This window comes from Narcine bancroftii, chromosome 4 (genome assembly GCF_036971445.1).
Source record: "Narcine bancroftii isolate sNarBan1 chromosome 4, sNarBan1.hap1, whole genome shotgun sequence".
Lineage (NCBI taxonomy): Eukaryota > Metazoa > Chordata > Chondrichthyes > Torpediniformes > Narcinidae > Narcine > Narcine bancroftii.
Window position 1 is genome coordinate 27,352,012 of NC_091472.1, and position 23,078 is coordinate 27,375,089.

At 41.5% G+C, this 23,078-nt stretch overlaps 1 protein-coding gene across 1 annotated transcript in view; it reads left to right on the forward strand.

The window, feature by feature from the left end:
- The window catches only part of ryr2a (ryanodine receptor 2a (cardiac)), a 612,110-nt gene that overhangs the window by 189,445 nt on the left and 399,587 nt on the right, over nucleotides 1-23,078 (forward strand). The window contains exons 26-28 of the mRNA XM_069936123.1: nucleotides 2,245-2,392; nucleotides 17,423-17,631; nucleotides 19,713-19,887. Of these exons, the coding sequence (XP_069792224.1) occupies nucleotides 2,245-2,392; nucleotides 17,423-17,631; nucleotides 19,713-19,887 (532 nt within the window). The remainder of the gene's footprint in view (nucleotides 1-2,244; nucleotides 2,393-17,422; nucleotides 17,632-19,712; nucleotides 19,888-23,078) is intronic.

The following is a 23,078-nucleotide window of genomic DNA, read 5'->3' on the forward strand; positions in this document are numbered from 1 at the left end:
TGAAATGGCTAATGCTTAGTTTTAAGGTGCTTGGGAGCAAGTACAGGGCAGATGTAAGAGGTAAATTCTTCACACAGAGAGTGGTGGATGCATCAAATGTGCTACTTGCAACAGTCATGGAAACAGGTACAACAGGATTTTTAAGAGATTATTAAATAGGAGCATGGAACATAGAAAAATTTAAGGGTTATGAGGAAGGGAAAGTCTCAGTAGTCAGTCGAGAAAGTTATTATGTGGGCACAACGCTGTTTGCTGTAGATTTCTTTGTTCTATAGACTAAAACTCATTGTTAATACCTGATGGGTTCCCCAACGCATACCACATGCTTCTATTAGTCCAATGAGAAGATGACATATTTAGAGATAAAAGGTGGAACTCAAATAAAGCTGGTATTCCTCAACATATGATGAATGAGATAGAAGTTCCTAATATCCCATTTAGAGCTTGTTAATAGGTTGCAGGGAATTGAACACAGAGAGTTGTGCCTTCCACAAAGGTGTAACTTGCTTATGAACTAGATTGAATTTTCATTCTCCAGCTTTGTGTTCTTACTTGAATTTTTATGCATGGTATTGCGGTATTCGTTTTCTTTTTAAAAAAATGGGGGCAGCTGCATTATTTTGATTTTGTACCTTTGACAATCTGATGCATTTTCCAAACTCCTGGGGAATTCAAATAAACACCACTTAGTTAAAATTTTAAAGCAGCCTTTTAACTCTTGCTGATTGGTTGGAAAACTGTAACTGAACCCACTGGTTGTGGGTTCACCACAGAGTTGAGTACACAATGTAGATATTTTAGCAGCATCTTTTGGACCAGTTCAGATCTTTGCTGAGGACCTTCAATTCTCTCAGACAATATTGAACTAAGGGAGTTATGCCATCTTTACTTCAACTGTTATAACCAAAACAAAGCCACATCATTGGAAACTGCACTTCAGAGCTATTTTATTGGCTGTTGAGAAAGATATTAAATGAAGACAGGGTTGTTGCTTTTATTCAGTATATTCACGAAAGAAAAGCAGGGAAAATACTCAGTCCATGAAATTATACAAGAATCTATATACAATGGCAGGTTAGCTTGGTGATTTGGGGTGGCACAGTTAGCGTAGCAGTCAGCACAGTGCTGTTACAGTGCCAGCAACTGGGATTTGAATCCAGCACTGCCTGTAAGAAGTTTGTGTGTTCTCCCCTTTTTTGCATGGGTTTCCTTTGGGTGCTCTGGTTTTCCCATCGCTCAAACTGCATCAGGGTTGTAGGTTAATTGGGTTCAATTGGGTGGTACATGCTCATGGGGCGAATGGGCCTGTTATCGCGTTGTGTGTTTAAATTTTAAAAAAAAACTCTTTGAATGTTGACTTCCTAAACGTATTGCGAAGGTACCACGTTGACAAGCTCCCCTGTGATATCAGGAGAAGTATGTGTGAAAGTTTGCATTTTCTTTTCCTCGCCATTTTCACCCCTTTCCCTCTTTATTTTCTGACAACACAGACATTAGCCTCCTTACCCAAGTAATATCTTTTCAGGAGTCTTGTTGGTACGTAGATATAGATAGGGGCATTTCAGAACCTCTGTTTTTTTCACAACAGGTTGTAATTGTATAGAGATCCACAACTGATCAACTGGTTAATTTTCCCAGATCCAGCTTGCAAAAGTTCATTTGAGTTGATAAACTCCCAGCATCTGCCCTCTGTATTATTGGAAAAATGAAAAGTGAGATCTTCTGGTCTGTTCGGAAGATTTGCATGCTACCTAAATTAATTTAGCTTTCAGCTAACTTAGCTTAACGTTTTTCCTTTCACTCTACTGGTCCACCTACAACCTTCCATATTTAGGCAAATGGGCCATCCATTGTGCACCCCTGTTGCTCCTTTGGCCCTTGGTCAGGGTTGAAGAACTGCTGAGGACAATTACCTCGTGCCTGAGCACATTGGTTGCCGGTTCACTTCCAGCATTGAATTCCATGAGAATGACTGAAGTTTCAAGATTCCCCTGAGAAATTACGTGTACAGACAGCGTGTCTGCATGCTGTCTCATTCTGCAACTCCAAGGTATCATGGATTACAAACAGTTTTCTTGCCTCGTGAAGACTTATGACCAGATTGGAACTGAAAACTTGTTTTCAATGAATCACATGTGATCATCTTCTTTCCAAAGCCCTTCCCCAATGTGAAATCTAATTAATGAGTGTGGCATGCATAACACCAATTCACAATGGGCAACTTTGGTCTTTATTTTATAACAGGATGTCAAAAACAGAAGAAACCCTCGCCTGGTCCCATATACTCTGCTAGATGAGCGCACCAAGAAATCGAATAAAGATAGCTTACGTGAAGCTGTTCGCACGCTTCTTGGATACGGATATAATCTGGAGGCACCAGACCAAGATCATGGTACGTGACATGGCTTACTTCCTTCCCGTGAGATTATGCCTAAAAAATGAAAATCTTCAGCTCTGTATGTTCGGTTGGTGTGTTTTGGTCACAGCTGTTCCCTCTTTGCTGTCTGCTCCTGCACTGACGACTGTCCCTGAAGCAAGTACCTAGTTGCACATTGGTTGTCAAGACTCTGCCATAATAGTTCTTGAGCTGATTGCCAGGGGATGAACATTAACACAACTCTTCTTCAATCCCTTGGGAAAACTGTGAGCCACCCATTTTTGGATTTTTTTTCCACAGCAGGGCTTACCTTAGAAAGTTATTAAGAAGTAAATTGACAATTAAAGTCTGCAACCGACTGAGGGTCATTTCTGGAGAATACGTATAAACTTTATCTTGGATAAAGGTAATTAAATGACTCGTATTCATTTGAACCACTGAAGAAGTTGGCTGTGCATTGGACATTGGTAATTAGCTTTGATACAAAGTTGGCACATAGCAAATAATGAGAGTTTGATTAAACTGCATTTATTGATGAAATGAAATCTGAAGATTCTCCCACTAATTGATCAGGTTGAAACTTAATCTGTCGTGGTCGAGTACTTACCTTCATGGGGAGTTGTGCCTTCCGTCGCAGATGATGTAGGTGATGCGACACGCAGGAGTAATACACGCATTCACAGGTCTATTAAGCGTCAATATACAGGCGATGAATCTCAGACACAAGTGGAAGAGAGTGAGAGTGAGAGTGTCAGGATCACCCATGTGTCAGTGATCTAATGAGAAGTTCAGAGGAGTTTGACTGGGTGGTGTTCGGGGAGTTAAAGAAAGCGACGTTGTGGTGAGTGAATGATAAAAGAAAGTTGATCTCACGGTGTGCTGAAAGAAACGAGTGAGTGTATTCTTTATTTGTTTTTAAGTTGTGGTAAATCAGAGCCATTACAACTGGGGACCCCGTGAGTTCATAGTACGTTCTAATTTAGATGGATAGTGATGAGGATGAGCCACTCACAGGAGCAGTTAGGGGGGGGGTCAAACTGAAGATGCCTCCCCCTCTTAATATTAATAATGCACCAGCATGGTTCACGATTCTCGACGCATGTTTCTCTGCCCTCAGCAAGACCAGTCAGAAGATGAGGTACGGTCTACTTGTGAAGCATGTTGCAGAACAGATTGCCTGTGAAGTGCAAGATGTCTTAGTGGATCCGGGTGGTAATCTCCCATACGATATGATTAAGGTGGCTATTCTGTCGCGCACTCAGCCATCTAGGGAGACTCGTATTGCCCAATTACTAGCTGATGACAGCTTAGGTAATAGGCAACCATCACTGATGTTGAGGACGTGGCACAGGGTAGCTGGAACAGACCCAGTCAAAGGCAATTTTTGGTTCCTTCAATGTTTACCTCGTCATGTTCAAGAACATTTGGTCTTTTGAGTCATTTGGCGGATCATGCTGACCTTGTTATGTCCACGACATCCTCATTGAAGATAGAGAGATTGGTTTCTTCTGGTCAACAGGAGCCTTGTGAAGTGCCAGCACCTTATCAATCAAAGGTAGCGCCAGAACCTTATCAAATTGAAGCAGCAAATGGCTGCACTGACGACACCGGTCCAAACTTTAGGCACTCAATGGAATTCCTTCCATTGACTTGGTTGGAATTGTGGTGGTTGAGGATATGTCGTATTTATTTGAAGCATTGGAGATTTGGTGCTGCTGACTGGTCCTGTCAGCCACCTTGCAATGTTTTTTAGGCATGATGAATTTTTTATCATCGATTCCTGCCAAATGCTGCACATCTCTATTACCCCTCACTGAACTACTAAAAGGAATTACTGCCAATAACCTTGGGGGATGATGCCACGCGCACTTTCAGCCATGTGAAGGCTGTGCGTGTGAATGCCATAATGCTGGTACATCAAAAGGCCAACACCTTGCTCTCTCTTACCACAGTTGCATCTGTCAGTGCTGTGGGAGCAGTTTTAGAACAATGAGTCTCTGGGCAATTGGAACCTCTGGCGGTTTTTTCAGGCAAACTCTCACTGGCTCAATTAAAACGTAGTACGTTTGGTCAAGAACTCTTGGCTAGCTATCTTGCAGTGATATATTTCTGCTTTTTATTGTAAGATTGTCTTTTTGCCATTTATACAGACCACCAGCCTCTTACTTATACCATGAGTACAAGCACCAATCTCGACGTCCAGAGAGATTCGCCACTTAGACTTCATCTTACAACTTTCGTCAGACATAAGCCACATTTGAGGAAAAATGATTATCATGGCTGACACCTGTCTCGGTGTGATATTGACGTCTTACATAGAACTACTACCATCAATTTCACTGCCATGGCTTGTGCACAACACACCGATCCCAATCTCATCCAGTATCACCAGATCAACTCTGGTCTCCATCTACAAGATGTGATCCTGGATGAATCGGGTGAAAAGTTAGTCTGTAATTTTTCCACATGAAGCCCTCGGCCTTTTGTGTTGGCAGAGACTGGGAGGGAAGGGTTTAGTGGATGCATACTTACTTTCATCAGGAGTGGTGCCATCTGCCACTGATACGGCATGAGTGAGTAATAGCACACATGCATGTGTTAAGTGTCAAGATACTGGTGATGGATCTCAGATGCAGGAGGAGGAGAGTGAGAGCGTCAGGATCACCTGTGTGGCAGTGAGCCCATGAGCAGGTCAGAGGAGTTTGGCTGGGTGGTGTTTGGGGAGTTAAAGAATGAAATAAGTGAAAACACAAAGCTGGAGAAACGCAGCAGGTCAAGTAATGTCCTTTATATAAGCAAAGGTTAAAATACATAACCGACTTTTTGGGCTTGAGCCTTTCATCAAGGAAGAATGGAATGTTGTGTTTAGTGAATAACAAAAGAAAGTTGACTTCATGGTGCGCTGAAAGAAATGAATGAGTATTTTTTATTTGTTTGTAAGCTGTGGTAAATCAGTGGTGTAACAAATCAAGACAATTCAACTTTATTTATCGTTTATACCATGCTCACACGATAGGACGAGAGAACGTTTCTCCAGGACCACGGAGCATATGTAAGTTAGGAAGCAGTTAACACATTAAGCTATTAATGTACTAAGACATATACACTGAAACTCATGGTACACTATCCACATCTGCACTGGGAGTTCAGAAGCCTGATGGCTTGGGGGGGGGGAAGAAAGCTGTTTCCCACTCTGGACGTTAAGGGCGCCGAATGCTATGGTACCTCCTGCCAGATTCAGTTTACATGCTAGATGTGTGGAGTCTTTCACAATGTTTGTTGCTTTCCACCTGAATCGAGTGGAGTAGATGTCCTTCATGCGAGAAAGAGGTTCCCTAATGGTCTTTTCCATTGTATCAATATGGACTGCCCTCATCAAAAAATGATCTTTGGCTCTGTTCTTTATTAACCTCCTTGAAGAAAAATAAAACTACTGAATATACCAATTACTGCTTTTATGTAAAGTTCTAAGTTGATTGACAATGATCGCGATCCCTTCAGCTATTCGTTCAGAAGTTATGGACGTCGCTGTGATTTATTGTTGCTGCCGAACAGACTTTTGAACTGACTGGTCTGCTTTGCCATGTCAGAGATCATGAATCAGCCACATTAGTGACCCTGCGGAGCTATTGTTTGATTTATAGGTTGTAGAGCATTGAGCAGTTGAAGGTAGCATGTTCCCTTCCCTGTTGGACATGAGTTAACCACATGAGTTCTCATAACCATCTATTAATTTTCATGTCAACATGACTGATTCTTTTTTTTTGTGTGTGTTATAGGTACTTAATAGCTTGTAGCTAAATTTACCAGATTATTGAAATTGTGTTTTATGTGAATTAATATGTGGGCATCCATCAGACACGAGGCCACTAATAATTGTCCTTTAAAAGGAGGCAATGCAGTCCTTCTGTTTATGGACCTCGTTTATACTGCTGTAGAATAGGAAGATCTGGGGTTTAGACTCAATGATGGTGAAGGATTGGCATCATGGTGTGCGATTCTGACCATTCTGTAGCTGGTGGCATCTCCACACCCTTCTGCTGTGCCACATCCTCATGGTAGAGCTTGCAAGATTGGAGGCAATGCTGGGACATCCCAAGTAAGCAAAAACAGTGGATTGTGAAGATAGTACACATTGTAGCTACGGTCAACCAGTGATAGAGGGAATGAACGTTCAGGTTGATTGATGACGTGCCAATGAAATGACTATTTTGTCTGGATGATGTACAAGACATTGGTGAGGCCAAATTTGGAGTACTGTGTACAGTTTTGGTCACCAAATTATAGGAAAGATATAAACAAAATAGAGAGAGTGCAGAGAAGGATCACGAGAATGTTGACAGGATTTCAGGGTCTGAGTTACAGGGAAAGGTTGTGCAGACTGGGGCTTTTTTCTCTGGAGCGTAGAAGATTGAGGGGGGACTTGATAGAGGTGTTCAAGATTTTAAAAGGGACAGACAGAGTAAATGTGGATAGGCTTTTTCAATTAAGAAAGGGGGAGATTCAAACTAGAGGACATGGTTTAAGATTGAAGGGGGAAAATTATAAGGGGAACATGAGGGGAAATTTCTTTACGCAGAGGGTGGTGGGGATGTGGAATGAGCTTCCAGCAGACGTGGTCGAGGCAGGATCATTGGTTACATTTAAGGAAAGACTGGATCGTTACATGGATAGGAGGGGACTAGAGGGGTATGGACCGGGTGCTGGTCAGTGGGACTAGGAGGGTGGGGATTTGCTACAGCATGGACTAGTAGGGCCAAACTGGCCTGTTCTGTGCTGTAAGTGGTTATATGGTTATCTTTCTTTGGCTTGGCTTCGCGGACGAAGATTTATGGAGGGGGTAAAAAGTCCACGTCAGCTGCAGACTCGTTTGTGGCTGACAAGTCCGATGCGGGACAGGCAGATACGATTGCAGCGGTTGCAGGGGAAAATTGGTTGGTTGGGGATGGGTGTTGGGTTTTTCCTCCTTTGCCTTTTGTCAGTGAGGTAGGCTCTGCGGTCTTCTTCAAAGGATGTTGCTGCCCGCCAAACTGTGAGGCGCCAAGATGCACGGTTTGAGGCGATATCAGCCCACTGGCGGTGGTCAATGTGGCAGGCACCAAGAGATTTCTTTAGGCAGTCCTTGTACCTTTTCTTTGGTGCACCTCTGTCACGGTGGCCAGTGGAGAGCTCGCCATATAACACGATCTTGGGAAGGCGATGGTCCTCCATTCTGGAGACGTGACCCATCCAGCGCAGCTGGATCTTCAGCAGCGTGGACTCGATGCTGTCGACCTCTGCCATCTCGAGTACTTCGACGTTAGGGATGTAAGCGCTCCAATGGATGTTGAGGATGGAGCGGAGACAACGCTGGTGGAAGCGTTCTAGGAGCCGTAGGTGGTGCCGGTAGAGGACCCATGATTCGGAGCCGAACAGGAGTGTGGGTATGACAACGGCTCTGTATACGCTTATCTTTGTGAGGTTTTTCAGTTGGTTGTTTTTCCAGACTCTTTTGTGTAGTCTTCCAAAGGCGCTATTTGCCTTGGCGAGTCTGTTGTCTATCTCATTGTCGATCCTTGCATCTGATGAAATGGTGCAGCCGAGATAGGTAAACTGGTTGACCGTTTTGAGTTTTGTGTGCCCGATGGTTATATGGTTATATGAAAGCCATTGATAAGTAAGTGCTGCTTGATAGCACTGGTAGGACTGCATCTGATCCATTCCTTGTCTCTACAAGTTGGTTAGGGTGGCAGATTTCTTTCCATGAAGAAAATTAGTGAACCAGATGGGTTTTTCTTTTCTTCTTCAATATTTTTATTAGATATTTATATAAGAATACTTACAGAAAAAGAGATTGATGCATAAATTATAAAAAGGCAAGCAAAGTTTCTAGAACCAGAAAAAAAATTATGCAACGCTATTTTAAAGTAGAAAAGAGAAGATGGAAAAATCAAAAATAATAAAAATAATTTTATAACCCAAACCCCAAACCATTCCAAAGTTGCATGGCTAATATAAAGAGAGAGTACACAGATGGGTTTTTAATATAGTCTGTAAATGTTACAATCACCAACATTGATACATTTTAAAATTTAAATCTTTTAAATTACTTGAAGTTAAATTCCACAGTTGCCTCATTGGAATTCAAATTTGTGCCTCTGGGTAGATTTTCCAGTTTTCCAGATGATGAACAACTAATTATCAGATCAGCCTGAACTATTTTTAACCTTGGTTTACTTTTTAAAAAAAATATACTACTTGATCACTTTCATGCGAAATTATTGAATTTACCTTGCATCTGCAGACTTTAAGAGAGATAATTTATTTTGACTTTTCAAAAAGTTTGCTTCTTGAGAAAAAAAAGCATTATGAAAGACAACTTTGAGATGAACACAAAGATAATTTCAGATTTACTGTATCACATAGGATGCTGGAGAAACATTAAATTAACTTTGATTGAATTTAATTGAATAATGACGCTGACACGTTGCGTTCGTTCAACTGACCTAAAATGTTTTCCTGCTGATTTTCATTTGTACTCAGTATCTGATGCCTCTCGTGTCAGTGTGCAACAAGAAACAGCCAGCATTGATGGATTCCTGATGCCCTGATACCACTTTTCCTTGGTAGCAATGTCCCGGTGAAAACTTTCACCATGTTTGGCACTGACTGTAAAGATTAAAACTTTGTGTTTTTACTTCTTAGTTAATTTTATGATTATCTCTTTAAGAAAAATATGTTGTTGGTAGAGTTACCATTGTTACTGTGACATCATATGTTGTAATATCTGGGCATACAGGGAGCTTGCTTTCATTCTTTGAAGAGCCATGGAGGAGGCATAAGCATCAAAATACTTTGAATTTATCTTATTTTATCTTAATTATCTATTAGTCATCTCTTATTATCGTCTTGTATCTTTATGTCTTTAAACATAGCCGAATGCTTTGACTATCCATCGTTATGAAAATCGTGATACGAATTTAAGCAAAATGTTTATCCATTTATATCAATGAATTAAAGCTATTTACTGCTGCATCTACAGAGTTTGATTTATTGGATTAATAAGATAGTAATTTGGAATATCATTGCTTACATTGAAGATGACATGCTTCGAAATTGGGAAATATGAGAGATTGGAAAGTGTCATCTACATTATTATTCAAATAAAAAGTAAAATTGTGAACTTTGGAAGAAAGAATAGTTGAAATTTGTCTGAGAGAATTTACAACCAGAAGTAAAGATGAGAAGGAGGTCAGACAATCTGAATCCAAGACTAAATACACAGTCAAAGAAAATACTTCAGCTTCAGTTCAGATAAACAATCTTATTGGGGCCGGTGACAAAGCTCTCTCAATAGTTTCTGTACAGGTTATGGCAAAGTAAGAAGCTTCATATTGAAGACCTATGCATTTCTTGATCCAGTAAATATCACATCATTTTGTACTGTTGAATTGATGAATAAACTTAATCTTCATGGTAAAAGATCACAAATCTGGTTGAAGACAATGAATGATGAAAGGAACATTGAAACTAATATAGTTTCAGGTTTACAGATTGCTGGATTAAATAGCAATGAATTTTGCCATTTTCCATTTGTATACACTCAAAAGACTATGCCGGTGAATAAAGAGAATATTCTATATCAAGATGATATCAAACAGTGGTATCATCTAAAAGATGTTTGCATACCCAAAATTGATGCTAAGATCAATAAATTAATTGGATTAGATGCACCAAAAGCTTTCAAACCTCTAGAAGTAAAAAGGAGTCAAAATGACACACCTTATGCTGTGAGAATGTTTCTTGGTTGGACAATTAATAGACCATTAGGAGGAAAAATGAATAATGAGCAGGAGCTTTCGAATGTAAATGTCAACAGAATTTCAGTTATCAAACTTAATGATATGTGGGAACAGCAGTTTAAAACTGATTTCTCTGAATGTCGCCAAGATACTCAAGAACCTTCAAAGGACGACCAACAGTTTCTGGATTTAGTTTCAAATTCTGTTAAACATATTGATTGTCATTACCTTAGAAGAAAAGAGAAATTTGTATGCCAGACAATAAAATATTTACAGAACAGTGTATGCCGAAAAGGTATCAGAAGATATTCTGGAGCATAAAGATGGTAGAAAATGATATTTACCTCATCATGGAGTTATACATCCACAAAAGGAGAAACTACATGTAGTATTTGATTGTGGAGCATCATTTCAAAGATTTTCATTGAATTCTCAACTTTTGCCAGGTCCAGGCTTAACCAGTATATTAATAGTCGGCGGGCAGCAACCTCCTTTGAAGAAGACCGCAGAGCCCACCTCACTGACAAAAGACAAAGGAGGAAAAACCCAACACCCAACCCCAACCAACCAATTTTCCCCTGCAACCGCTGCAACCGTGTCTGCCTGTCCCGCATCGGACTTGTCAGCCACAAAAGAGCCTGCAGCTGACGTGGACATTTACCCCTCCATAAATCTTCGTCCGCGAAGCCAAGCCAAAGAAAGATAAGATTTTGTAAGGGCCTATTGTAATTGCTGCAGATATTGATGCGATGTTTCATCAAGTGAAACTACCATCAGAAGATAGTGATTTTCTTTGATTGTTATGGTGGCCTAATGGCGATTACAGTAGAGATATGATTGAATACAGAATGACAGTTCATTTATTTGGAGCAACTTCATCACCGAGTTGTGCAAATTTTGCTCTCAGGAAATGTGCTGAAAATAATGAAGAGCAATTTAAACCATAACCATGTAACAGTTTACAGCTCTCTTGAACAACTCCACAAGTTCCCCCCTCCCACTCTCCGCCCATAACCCTCCAATCCCCTCATATCCATGTACAAATTCAACCTTCTCTTAAATGACAGAAAGGACCCTGCTGCAACTATCTCCTCTGGAAGATCATTCCATTCTGCTACCACTCTCTGAATGAAGAAGCATCCTCTAACATTTTTCCTAAAGTTTTTCCCCCTTACCCTATAAGCATTATCAGAAATAATTTGTAGTTGATGATTGCCTTACTTCAGTGGTTTTGGAAAATGAAGTAATAGATCTTTATCATGAGTTAAAAGAGATCACTAATAAAGGAGGTTTCTTCCTTATGAAATGGATTAGCAACAGTCGAGATGTATTGGCTGTTATTCCTGAGGGAAAAAGAGCAAAGAGATAAAACATCTTGACTTGAATGGTGACATTCTACCTGTCAAAAGAATTCTAGGAGTGCAATGGTGTGTTCAATCTGATGTTTTCAAATTCAAAATTGTTTTGAAAAAATGACCTTTAGCAAGAAGAGGTAAGCTCAATATATGATCCTTTGGGAATATTGGCACTGGTAGTAGAAAATGCTGCAAGAATTTTGCAGAAGAAAATTTACAGCTGCATCTACAGAATTTGATTTATTGGATTAATAAGATAGTAATTTGGAATATCGTTGCTTATGTTTCTTTGAAGGTGATATGTTTTGAAATTGGGAAATATGAGAGAATGGAAAGTCTACACTGACTGCACCAAGATCAGCAGGAAATAAGTCCAAGTACGAACGCAGAGAATGAATTTTCTACGACGTGCTGCACTTCATGGTTTTGTATGCTTGAAGTAGACTTTAAATATGAAAGGAAATCACAAAAATGGGTTATATCTAAAAAACAGTATGTGATAGAAATGCTTATTGCATAGTGCAATTTTTATGCTACATGAAGCAATTTACTGTAAAATCAGATTTTTGGTTCAATGATGCATGACAGATGTGGTACAACATGTTATGCTGTCTTAACATGTCTTTTTGAGGCACCAAAGAATTTCTGTTCTTGAAAGCAGGGGACAATGCTACATGACCCCAGCCACACATGTCATTTCAATGATGGCATGGAAGAGTCCTCACTCAAGCCTTCTCTAGTACCACCCCACAGTCCTTTCTTCATAATGTGGACAATTGCATTGATGCTGCTTCCAGCACTCAAGAAAGACTTGCCACTTTTACCACCTCTGGTTCCATTGAGCAGCATGGTTAATATAACAGTTCGCATGAAGCTATTACAGCACCAGGGTTTAAATTCGGTGCTGTCCGTAAGGAGTTTGCATGTTCTCCATGCAAACTGTGTGAGATTTCTCGTAGTGATCCAGTTTCCTCCCACCCTCCAAAATGTTAATTGGGTGTAATTTGAAGGCACTGGGTTTCATGGGCCAGAGGACCTCCTACCATGGTGTATCTTTAGAATTTTAAAGTTAATTTCCACCCTCTTCTCAAATTCACTTGGACTATTTCTGACACATCTCTCCCTTTTCTGGATTGCTCTGTCTCCATTTCGGGAGGCAAAATAACCACTAGCATTTATTATCAACCTATTGACTCCTTTGCTATCTTTTCCACCCTGACTCTTGTAAGGTTGCCATCCCTTTTCCTATTTCTGTCTCTGCTTCACCTGATCGCAAATTGGGGCATGCATCTGAAATATTTCTTTCTTCGCTCAATGATCACTCCAGCAGCTGTCTCTACCTTCACCTTTTCCACCTTTCCCCCACCAAGCTCCATTTACCTTTTAAACAGGAAAGTCAACAGACACTGTGATTATAGTTTAATACAAAAATAAAATGCTGGAGATACTCAGCACGCCATGCAGCATAGTCTTTTTTCCAGGTACGAGCAGAAAGCAGGCAGGTACCTGAATGAAAAGGTGGGGAGAAGAGGGAAGAAGGGACAGGGGGAGGAGCACAGGCAAGAGATCATTGGTGTCTATGGGTGGTCAGCAAAAGAGAAAAAAAAAGCTAAGAAGCGATGGGGAAGGGGGTACTCTCTGAATCGAGAGGGAAGGGGATCTGGAGGAAAGGGGACTGAAGGTTAGGGGAAAAGAGAATGAGAGGGAGGTGGTTGACAGGAAATGGAGAAGTTGATCTTAATGCCATCTTGCAATTGGAATATTAGATATTGTTCCTCCAGTTTGCGGGTGGCCCCACTCTGGCAGTGTTTGAGGCTACAGTCAGATGTGTTGGTTTGGGAATGGGGTGTGGAATTAAAATGGTTGGCCTCTTGGAGGTCCTTGATATTGCAGCAACCAGAGTGAAGGTGCTCAACAAAGTGATCTTCCAGTCTGTATCCAGTCTCTCCGATGCAGAGGACTCCATAATGGTAGCACCAGATGCAATAGATGACCCCTGCAGATTCACTTGGAAGGATTGTTTGGGGCCCCAAATGATGGTGAGGGAGGAGGTGTGGACACAATTGTGGCACTTCCTGCAGTCACAGGGGCAGGTACCAAGGGGTTGATTAATGGAAAAGGGTGAGTGGATGACAGAGTTACAGAGGGAGCGGTCCCTGCGGAATGCAGAGAGGGGAAGATGTATCTGGTGCTGAGGTCTGGTGGTGGAAATTACAGAGAATAATAGATTGGGTGTGGGAGCTGGTAGGAGAGAACAAGGGGAATCCTGTCTATCAATGACACATTCCAAACTCTCGTATTTCCCAAATTATTCTGAATTACTATCTTATTAATCCAATAAATTAAATTTTGTAGTTGCAGCTGTAAATAGCTTTAATTCATTGATAAAACCAATAGACATTTTGCATAACTTTGCATTGAGATTTTCATATTATGAAAAACAAAGCATACTGTATAGTGATAGCCATATTCAACTTTAAACAGATATAAATCAAAATAAGATGATTAAGATGAAATAAGATAAATTCAAAGAAAAGTATCTTGAGCTAACGTATCCTTCATGGTTCTTCGATGAATGAGATACAAACTCTCCGTACGCCTGGATATTACGACATATGATGTCACAGTAACTATGGTAACACTACAAACAACAGTTCCTTAAAGGGATAGGCACCAAAATTAACAAAAATCAAAAACACAAGGTTTTAACCTTCACACTGTCCCTGTTGCGTCTTGTGGTGGAGGGGGCTAGAACAGATGTGTGGGAAATGGAGGAGATGCGGGTAAGGGCTCAATTGATGGCAGAAGAGATATTTAAAAAAAAATCAGAGCTTGAAAACTTGGAATGAAATGTTAGTCTTGATGATTGTTGTAAAATCTCATCACTCGTATGCATTGGGATGCAAAATCTGGAAACTGTACAGGGAAACACTTTTTAACATGAGAGTCACCATCATCTGTGGGAAAACCAACCATCATGAGAATGGACTGGGACTGAGCTTCTCACAGCCTGCCGCTTGTGTCAAGCTCACCTTGCGATGGAAGTGAGAGCCACAACGTGCTTTGTTTTTATTTCTCAGTGAAACGAGAAAAATCTCGCAGCAAGTTCGCATCAACGTATAAATTAAAAGGCGCATCCTGGGACCCCTGATGGTAACTTTATGCATTTGCCTGTCTCAGGTTTTGAATTCTCTGTGTGTTTCACGTTGCTGGTCCCCATGGCTTCACATTGCAGCAATGTTTTGGCAGCAGGGCACCTTTTCCCTCAAGTCCATCAGGCATTGTTCAGCCCAGAACATCCTGCAGCCCTGTGGGAGAAGGCTTGGTGGATCGTTTGGAATGGTTTTCCGGAGCAGATGGTTGAAGTCATTTGACTCAATGGCTCTGGCAGAACATAGAAGCATGGCTTGAAGCCCACCCTCCACTACAACCAGGGTCTCATTCTCACCCTTTTTGCTGCCCTCAGGATGTCTGCATGGCAGAGATAATCATCCATTCCATCTTGAGCTGTGTGCTTCACAAGGTCCGGAAAAGGATAAAGTAAGTGCTGCTCATTCTGCCCGAGCAGCTGCAGAGTGGAGAACTCCTTAAGTGCTGCTGGAAGATCAAGTTCAGATTTATTCTCGTCATCCATTTGTATAAATACAACTGGATGAGACAGCGTTCTTTGCTCCTCGCTGTAAAAACATACAAGCACATACATATGTAGACATACCCCCCACATTATTTACAAGCAATTTATATTCAGTACATATCTAAAAATAAATATTGTTAAATAAATTGTAGGGATTGTACGAGCAGTTCATTAGTCATTCATCATTCTCACTGCCTGTGGTAAAAAGATGTTTCTCACCCTAGTGGTTCTGGCCCTGATACTCCTGTGTCTCTTTCCCAATGGGAGTAGCTGGAAGATGCTGTGTTCAGGTTGGTAGGGGTCCTTAACAATTTTGCACGCCCTTTTCAGATAACGATCTCGGTGAGTCACGTTAATGGTGGGGTTGTGGGGGGGGGGGGGAATGACCCCAGTGATCCTCTCTGTTACTCTTACGGTGCCGTGGATTGACCTCTGATAGTGCTCTACAGGAACCATACCACACTGTCATGCAGCCAGCCAGGACACTCTCAATAGAAAGAGTGACAGGATGGTGGTCTCAGTCATCTCAGGATGTGTCGTCACTGTTTCACCTTCATGACAAGTGAGGAGATGTGTGTCCACGATAAGTCGCTTGTTAAGTTCACCTTGGTCTGCCTGAAGGTTGTTGGGTTTTCCAGAGTAAGATGATGCCCATAAGTCAAGGCTGCCACCTGGCACATTCCAAGGTGGATGTACATGCTGAGGGACGCATTGATGCTCAGTGTAGCCCCCACAATGGTTTAATGGGGAAGGACCAGTGCTCATGGCCCTGCCTCAGCTGGACCCTGAGAGGATGAGTCCCGCGTAACTGCCTCAGAAATAAGGGAGAGTCTCCCTCCTGATGCTTCCTTTGTCTTGTAATGAACAATAAAGGATAAAGAAATACAGTATTAGGGTTTGGAAGGTTAATTGGTCACATGGGTGTATTTGGGCAACATGGGCTTGAAGGGTCTGTTACCAAGCTTTTTCCAAAAATTAAATTAAATGAAGAAATGAGATAAATAGAATGTAATCACAGTGAAGCCTAATCAAAAAAAAATGATCAAACAAATTTGAAATAAAAAGTGGATAGTTTTCAGAAGAAACCAACCACACAGTTCCTACATCTCGTTATCAATGAAGAAATAGCAGGAAATAATGTGTTAATAAGTAGCTATTAGCTGTTATGGATAGAGACACTTGCAGTTTCTTAATCAGTCTCCCTACCACTGACGTAAGATGTTAAATATTCCTGAACTACAAGTATGCCTGCAAATGGAACTGATTTTCATGATTTCTTTGCCAGTTGGAGCCTGTGGTGAATAGCCTGAGTTCTTTGATGGATTCCAGCCAACTTCCTGGTCTGCGGAGCTTTTCCAGTTATTTCAGACATTGTTCCTCAGATTGTTAGTGGTGATCATGGGAAGAGGAAGCCTTTAATATTCGATTCAAATTAATCTGGTTCTATAATTGTAGGCACCTTGCTTCCATTTACATGGGCCTGCCTTCAAGACACCCTGAAGGCGCAGCCAGCTGTTTCATGTCGAATGTTGTCTTCCACATCTCGAACATCCCTCGTTCTTTTAATCAAATGACTTCCTGCATGAAATTATCTTTTGGAATTTCATGAAGGAAGTTGGATGGATTCAGTGACGCTTAACTGGAGGTGCAACATGGTGGAAAACATCTGGATGTTGTTCAATTTGAGGCTGTCGTGAGGAGAGGAGGTTGATCTGTTCCTAGCCTGAAGGTGATTGGGGTATGTAGGTGCATCCCTACGGGGTTTTACTTTTAGTGTAAGTGTGAAATGGATGGAGTAAAAGAATGATGAACTGTTCTTTATTTTTTTTACCTTATTTTTCTTTGGGAGTTGGGGTGAACGTTTCTGCTCTTGGCATTGAAGGATGCCATTTTTTCTGCAGATGTGCTGCATCCATTGCCAAATCTAGAACTGAGTATATACCTCCCAATTACTGAATCCTCCACAGGGAAAAGAACATCACACCTGAAGTTGTCCACTTGCTGGAACTTCACTCTGCCACGGCTGCTTGAAGATAAATCCTAGCTCCTTCATTATGCACATAAAATAAAACGTCCAAACAAATTTTAACTATCTCGTACAGTCGTCCCAAAAATTCCACTTGTTTGTGTTACACCACTACTTTGCAGAAGTATGTTTTGAGAAGAGTCGACCTGAAACATGAACTCTCTCTCGCTTCATGGATGGCGCGTTAAGAATTTCTAACATTTTCTGCATTATTTCTTTCTTGTGTTTTATTTTTGGGGTAAATTGCAGCTGCCCGTTCTGCTCAGTCAAACAACGCAGCTCAGAGGTTTCGCATTTTCCGTGCGGAGAAAACCTACGCAGTGAAAAGTGGGAAATGGTACTTTGAGTTTGAAGCGGTGACTGTTGGGGACATGCGGATTGGCTGGACCAGACCCGGCTGCCGGGCGGATCAGGAACTTGGCACCGATGACCAGTCCTTCGTGTTCGATGGTTTCAAGGTTGGTATTCGGGAGACAGGGAATTTGGGAATATTAGAGAAAGGCAGAAACAATCGGTTTATTTTATCTCCACACTCTCTACATGTTAATAGGATTTTGCTGTTGACACATTTACTGAAATTGCTACACACAAACATTGATAATGTTTTAATGGCAGGTGCAGACTTTTAATGTTAATTTTTAAATTTAGACATTTAGCACAGTTACAGGCCCTTCTGGGGTCTGTGCAGCCGAAATGCACCAATTAACCTACAAACTTGTATGTTTTTTGAAGGGTGCGAAGAAACCAGAACACCTGGAGGAAACCGATGTGGACATGGGAGAATGTACAAACTCCTTGCAGACAACTTTGATAAATGTATCATTGAGCTATTGACACATGGTGCAGAAACAGACCCTTCGGTCTGTTGAGTCTGCACTGATCATCTTCTGTTGATCTTCTTCTATTCTCCTCACATTCTAATCAACCCTCTCCTCTTCCCTCCCACCCCCACCGATACTATCGCCCACCCACATACAGTGGTCAATTTGGAGGCAGCTAATCTGCATGTTTTTGGGGGATGGGGCAGCCAGTTGGTGTAACGGTTAGCGCAATGCATTTACAGTGCCGGCGATCAGGACTGGGGTTCAAATCCTGCGCTGTCTGTAAGGAGTTTGTACGTACTCCCCATGCCTGCGGGGGGTTTTACCCCGGGAGCTCCAGTTTTCTCATAACGTACGGGGGTGGGGTGTAGGTTTATTGGGTAGCACTGAGTCATGGCTGAAATGGCCCATTACCGTGCTGTATGTCTAAATTTAATTTCTTTTTAGAGTGGCGCACCTGGCTGAAACTCAGATGCAAACACCACATAGAGAGCAGCGAAGTCAGGATCAAACCTGGAGCTCTGGGGTGGTGGAGCAGCCACTGTACCAGCTGTGCTGCTCTTTAGCTGAGGACGGAAAAAACTTGGTCTCTTTTAGGCAATGATGATCACGGCTGGGTGCAGCACAGCCATTGAAAGCTCTGTGAGCTGCCCTAACAATGCACCCCTCCTACCCTTGTCCTGTTACAATTTTGATTCTTCCCTACACCACAATATATAGCTGCTGTGGAAAGAGTTGATGAGAAATGCATGAGAGCAGCCAGTTCCCCTCGCCGTAGAAACATTGGACTTTACACCAAATGGTTGTTTGGGAGCAGAACTAAGCTAACATCAGAGATTTGCTCTGACAGTTGCACTTCATTTAAAAATACCATTTCGCTGTGCTGTCAAGCCCAAGAACAAATTCCTTTCATTGAGCCAAGACGGTAACCAATACCTTCATTTTAATAAGCGCGATGTATTCTTTGGTCCTGTTGTGCGGCATGTTGGCACAGCCAGCAGCGAGAATGCCTCCCCTCAATGGTAACGTCGATTTGATCCTGACCTCCAGCACTGTATGAGTGTGAGAATTTATTGTCAGTACAATGTGTAGCTGCACTGAAATTCTTGCTGGCTGAAGACACACAGGTACAGAAAAATCACCAATAACAATAGTTTAAATTGAATGATCAAAATATGACAGATAAACAAAATAAATGGATATATCAAAATAAGTAGTTGCAGTTGCAGTTGATACTAAAACAAAGAGATATTTCAATAGTGCAGGGAGATATTTTGGTGATCCGGGAGTCGTTCTGGTTAGGGTTTGGGCAGTACAGGGAGGGTGTGGAGTTTGCACTCTCTCCCTATGATGTCTAGTTTCTACCTGCATTCCAAGAAGAGAAAGTTGATTTGCCAACTACAGGTTGCCCCTTGTGTGCAGGTGAGTGGGAGATTTGGGGTAGAAGCAGCTGTTGGCAATATGTGAAGAACAGGTTTCAAAGAAACTTAAGGAGAGATGGGATTACTCGGAGACTTGATAGGCCAATGGTACGTCATATGGTAATGTGACCAAGACACTACAAATGGAAATGTTCAGTCATTACTCCTTGTTTCAGAAGGCAATGATAATTTGCGTATTTGTGTCTGTGCGCGCGCATTCTGCCCTGTTAACATGATTGTACAATGGTGCACAGAGTGTATTCGCCTTATAACATTTACACTTGGTGTCTGCCACAGGCCCAGCGGTGGCACCAGGGTAACGAACATTTTGGCCGCTCCTGGCAAGCGGGCGATGTTGTCGGCTGCCTGGCTGACATGAACGAACACACCATGACATTCACTCTGAACGGAGAGGTACTGCTGGATGACTCGGGGTCTGAGCTTGCATTCAAGGACTTCGAAGTCGGTGATGGTAAGGAAGAGCCAAAGTGCAATTGGCAAAAGTGCCTCATTATTCAAAAGTATTATATAAAGGTTAAGCCCACACAAAATTGAAAACAGCCTTCGGTCATCAGGGTTGGATCAATTAACAAATCTATGCAGGGCCTGCCATTTACTGTGCAAGTCCTCCTCTGGTTTGATTTACCCATGAGCAATACCTCACCATTGTCAGAGTTAAATCCATTTGTTACTCCTTAGCCCCATCAGATCTGTTGGAAACTTGCATGTCCTTCCTTTGTGAACTACAACAATCTTGCTATGCTTTAGAATTCTGTTGCTCCATTGTAGGCCCTCCACTTCTCATCCTGTCCATGGGATGGTGACAGTGTGCTGGAAAAATCACAATTGTCCTCCATCTGTGCCTGGAGTTGTTGTTAGGTCTGCTTTGTTCATGAATGAGTGAGACAAACACCAGGCTGAGTCGAAATCAGGGTTCTTTGTTCTTTATTACCGGATTGTAACACTTGCGACCAACCATGTTAGTCGGAGAATGCATTCTGCCGTTATCAGCAAAATGGTGATTTTTTATACCCTTGGATATGTGCTTAGAACATCATCATATCATTACTTGTCCAATGACTAAAACTGTTGCTATCCTTTCCCTGCTAGCTTCCTGCCTCTCAATCCATCAATGTCTCTCTTATCTTGTAAGTACAAGGATGCATTCACATCTTGTTACAGCCCTGTACATTCCCATCTCATGATGTTTTACCTAACAGGAGTACAAGGACACCTCCCCTTCTTGTTACAGCCCTGTACAGGGTAACTCCCTACACATTCCCATCTCATGATGTTTTACCTTACATTGTTCACCCATTGCCTGCTTGTGATCAAGTTGAAAGTCAAATATCAGGTTGGGATTCTCATTCTCTTTCAAAAATCCCAGTGAAAACCTGCCTCTTCACTCAAACTTTGGTCCACCTAATTTTCTGGCAGAGAGCCAGCCATTCCATTAGCAATTGTCACTTCAGTAAGACAACTTTAGTGCTTTTGGCTACACTGGAGATGCTTTCTAATTGGATGCCATTGTTAAATTTGCAAAAGGAATGTGATATTTTTTATATATTTTTCACCTGTCACATTTGATAAGTATTTGTTATGCTCTTAGTTTCTTATGTTGATGTGTCCTTAAATCTGTGGACTTCACATTTTGGTGTTGGTGCTTAAACAAGGTTCATTCCAATTTCAATGCAGATTGTAACCTAATTTCATGTGACCTTGTACAGTCAGGCTAGATTTCGCCTGAGGGAGTAATCAGCTTATTTTGTATATGTAGCTTATTGCATCAGGATGACCTCCTTTGCTGACGTTGCTCTGTGGTGATAATTAAATCATTCAGCATTTTCTGCATTTCAGAATTAGAATTAGGTTTATTGTAATGAATGTGTCACAAAATTTTGTTGTTTTGCGGGAGCGGTATTGTGCATTGCAGGTACAAAATTGCAATAAATTACAGTTCCGTAAATGCAATCTTTAACAATAAATAATTGATGCAAAAGAGAGAAAAAAGTGGGTAAGTGACCATAGGTTCATTGTCCGTTCAGAAATCTGATGCCAGAGGGGAAGAAGTTGTTTTTGTCTTCAGGCTTCTGTACCTCCTTCCTGATGGTAGCAGTGAGAAGAGCGCATAGCCTGGCTGCTGAGCTTCCTTGATGATAGAATATGCTTTCTTAAGACACTGCATCTTACGTTGTCCTTAATGGAGTGCAGACTAATGCCCAGGATGGCATTGGCCAAGTTTACAACCCTCTGTAGCCTTTCCATATCCTGGCACCTCCATACCAGACAGCTACACACCAAATCAGAATGCTCTCCATGGTACAAGCGCCTTTAGTAACATACCAAATCTCTTCAAACTCCTCACAAAGTATATCCGCTGCCAAGCCTTCTTCATAATTTCATCAACATGACAGATTTTTCAGTAAATTGAAGTTCTTTACCTTCTTTACTGCTCAGTGAGGATTAGATTGTGTTCTCCTCAATTCCCTTTCTGAAGTCCACTGTTGATTACTTTAGTTAACTTTGAGGTTATTGTTGTGACATGACTTGTTTAGCTGATCTCGGCTGTTGTGCATGTCATTTATTTTCTTTTACATCAAATGTAGATTTGGCAACCTCTTAACTCTCTTTCTCTAATGAGATTAGTTTTTTTTTCTCTCGTAAAATTATTTGTTTACTCACCCTGGAACAGAGAATAAAAAACTGGTTTGCAGCGATCGGCTCCCAGGCTAATGTTGGGCTTTTAACCTGCCAATCAGCAGAAGGTGGTGAACATCTCCCAGCAAAGTATACAGTTGTGACTTTCCCAGTGCACCCTCACCAACCTGTGGGTAGGTGGGGACAGTGTTGGCCTCTTTGGTGCCTGTATTATGCATGTAAATTCCAAAATATCAAAATTCTCAGCTGGATTGCTTCAAATTTCTTCACTCAGGGGATGATGGAGCTTTGGAATGATCTCACCCAGAATGTTGGAGAGGCTCAGGTGTGAATTCATTCAAAGCTGAGATCAATTCAATCTTGTACATTAAAGGAATTGATGGATCGGCATACTGCTGGAAAATGATGTTGAGATGCAGGATAAGCCATGATTTTGTTGAATGGCCGAGCAAGCTTTCTTTTGAGCTTCAATTTTCTCTCAAATTAAACTTAGCCGTAATGAGGAGAGATTGTGTCAACTAGGCTGAGGGTTTGGAATGAAAGGAAACCACATTGAAGGAGACACAATTGAGACAGGTCCTTGATATAGGGAGGATACTTGACCTGATTTGGGGTGGGAAAGGCTTCGAGAAAATCATCTCAGAATGCAGGATAAGATATTTAAGACTGGAAAAAAGAAAAAAAAAATCCTTCACTCAGGGTGTTGAACTTTTGGAATTCTTGTCTAATGAGTGTGGAGCAGACTGCATTGCAGGATATACTTAAGAAAGAGATACATTCCTAGATACAAAATTCATGAAGGAATGTGGGGAGAGCAAGGAAACATGAGGGTCAGCCTTGATCATGTTGAAGGTTCAAGTGGCCTTTTCCCACTCCTATTCTCAATGCTTGCGTCACACAAATTTGTTAATAAAGAGCTGCTTCACTCCCAATGTTTGCCTCAGTCTCGTTGCCATTGAATCATGAGACCTTTCTCACACTGACCACAAAACACCAGTTGGATCC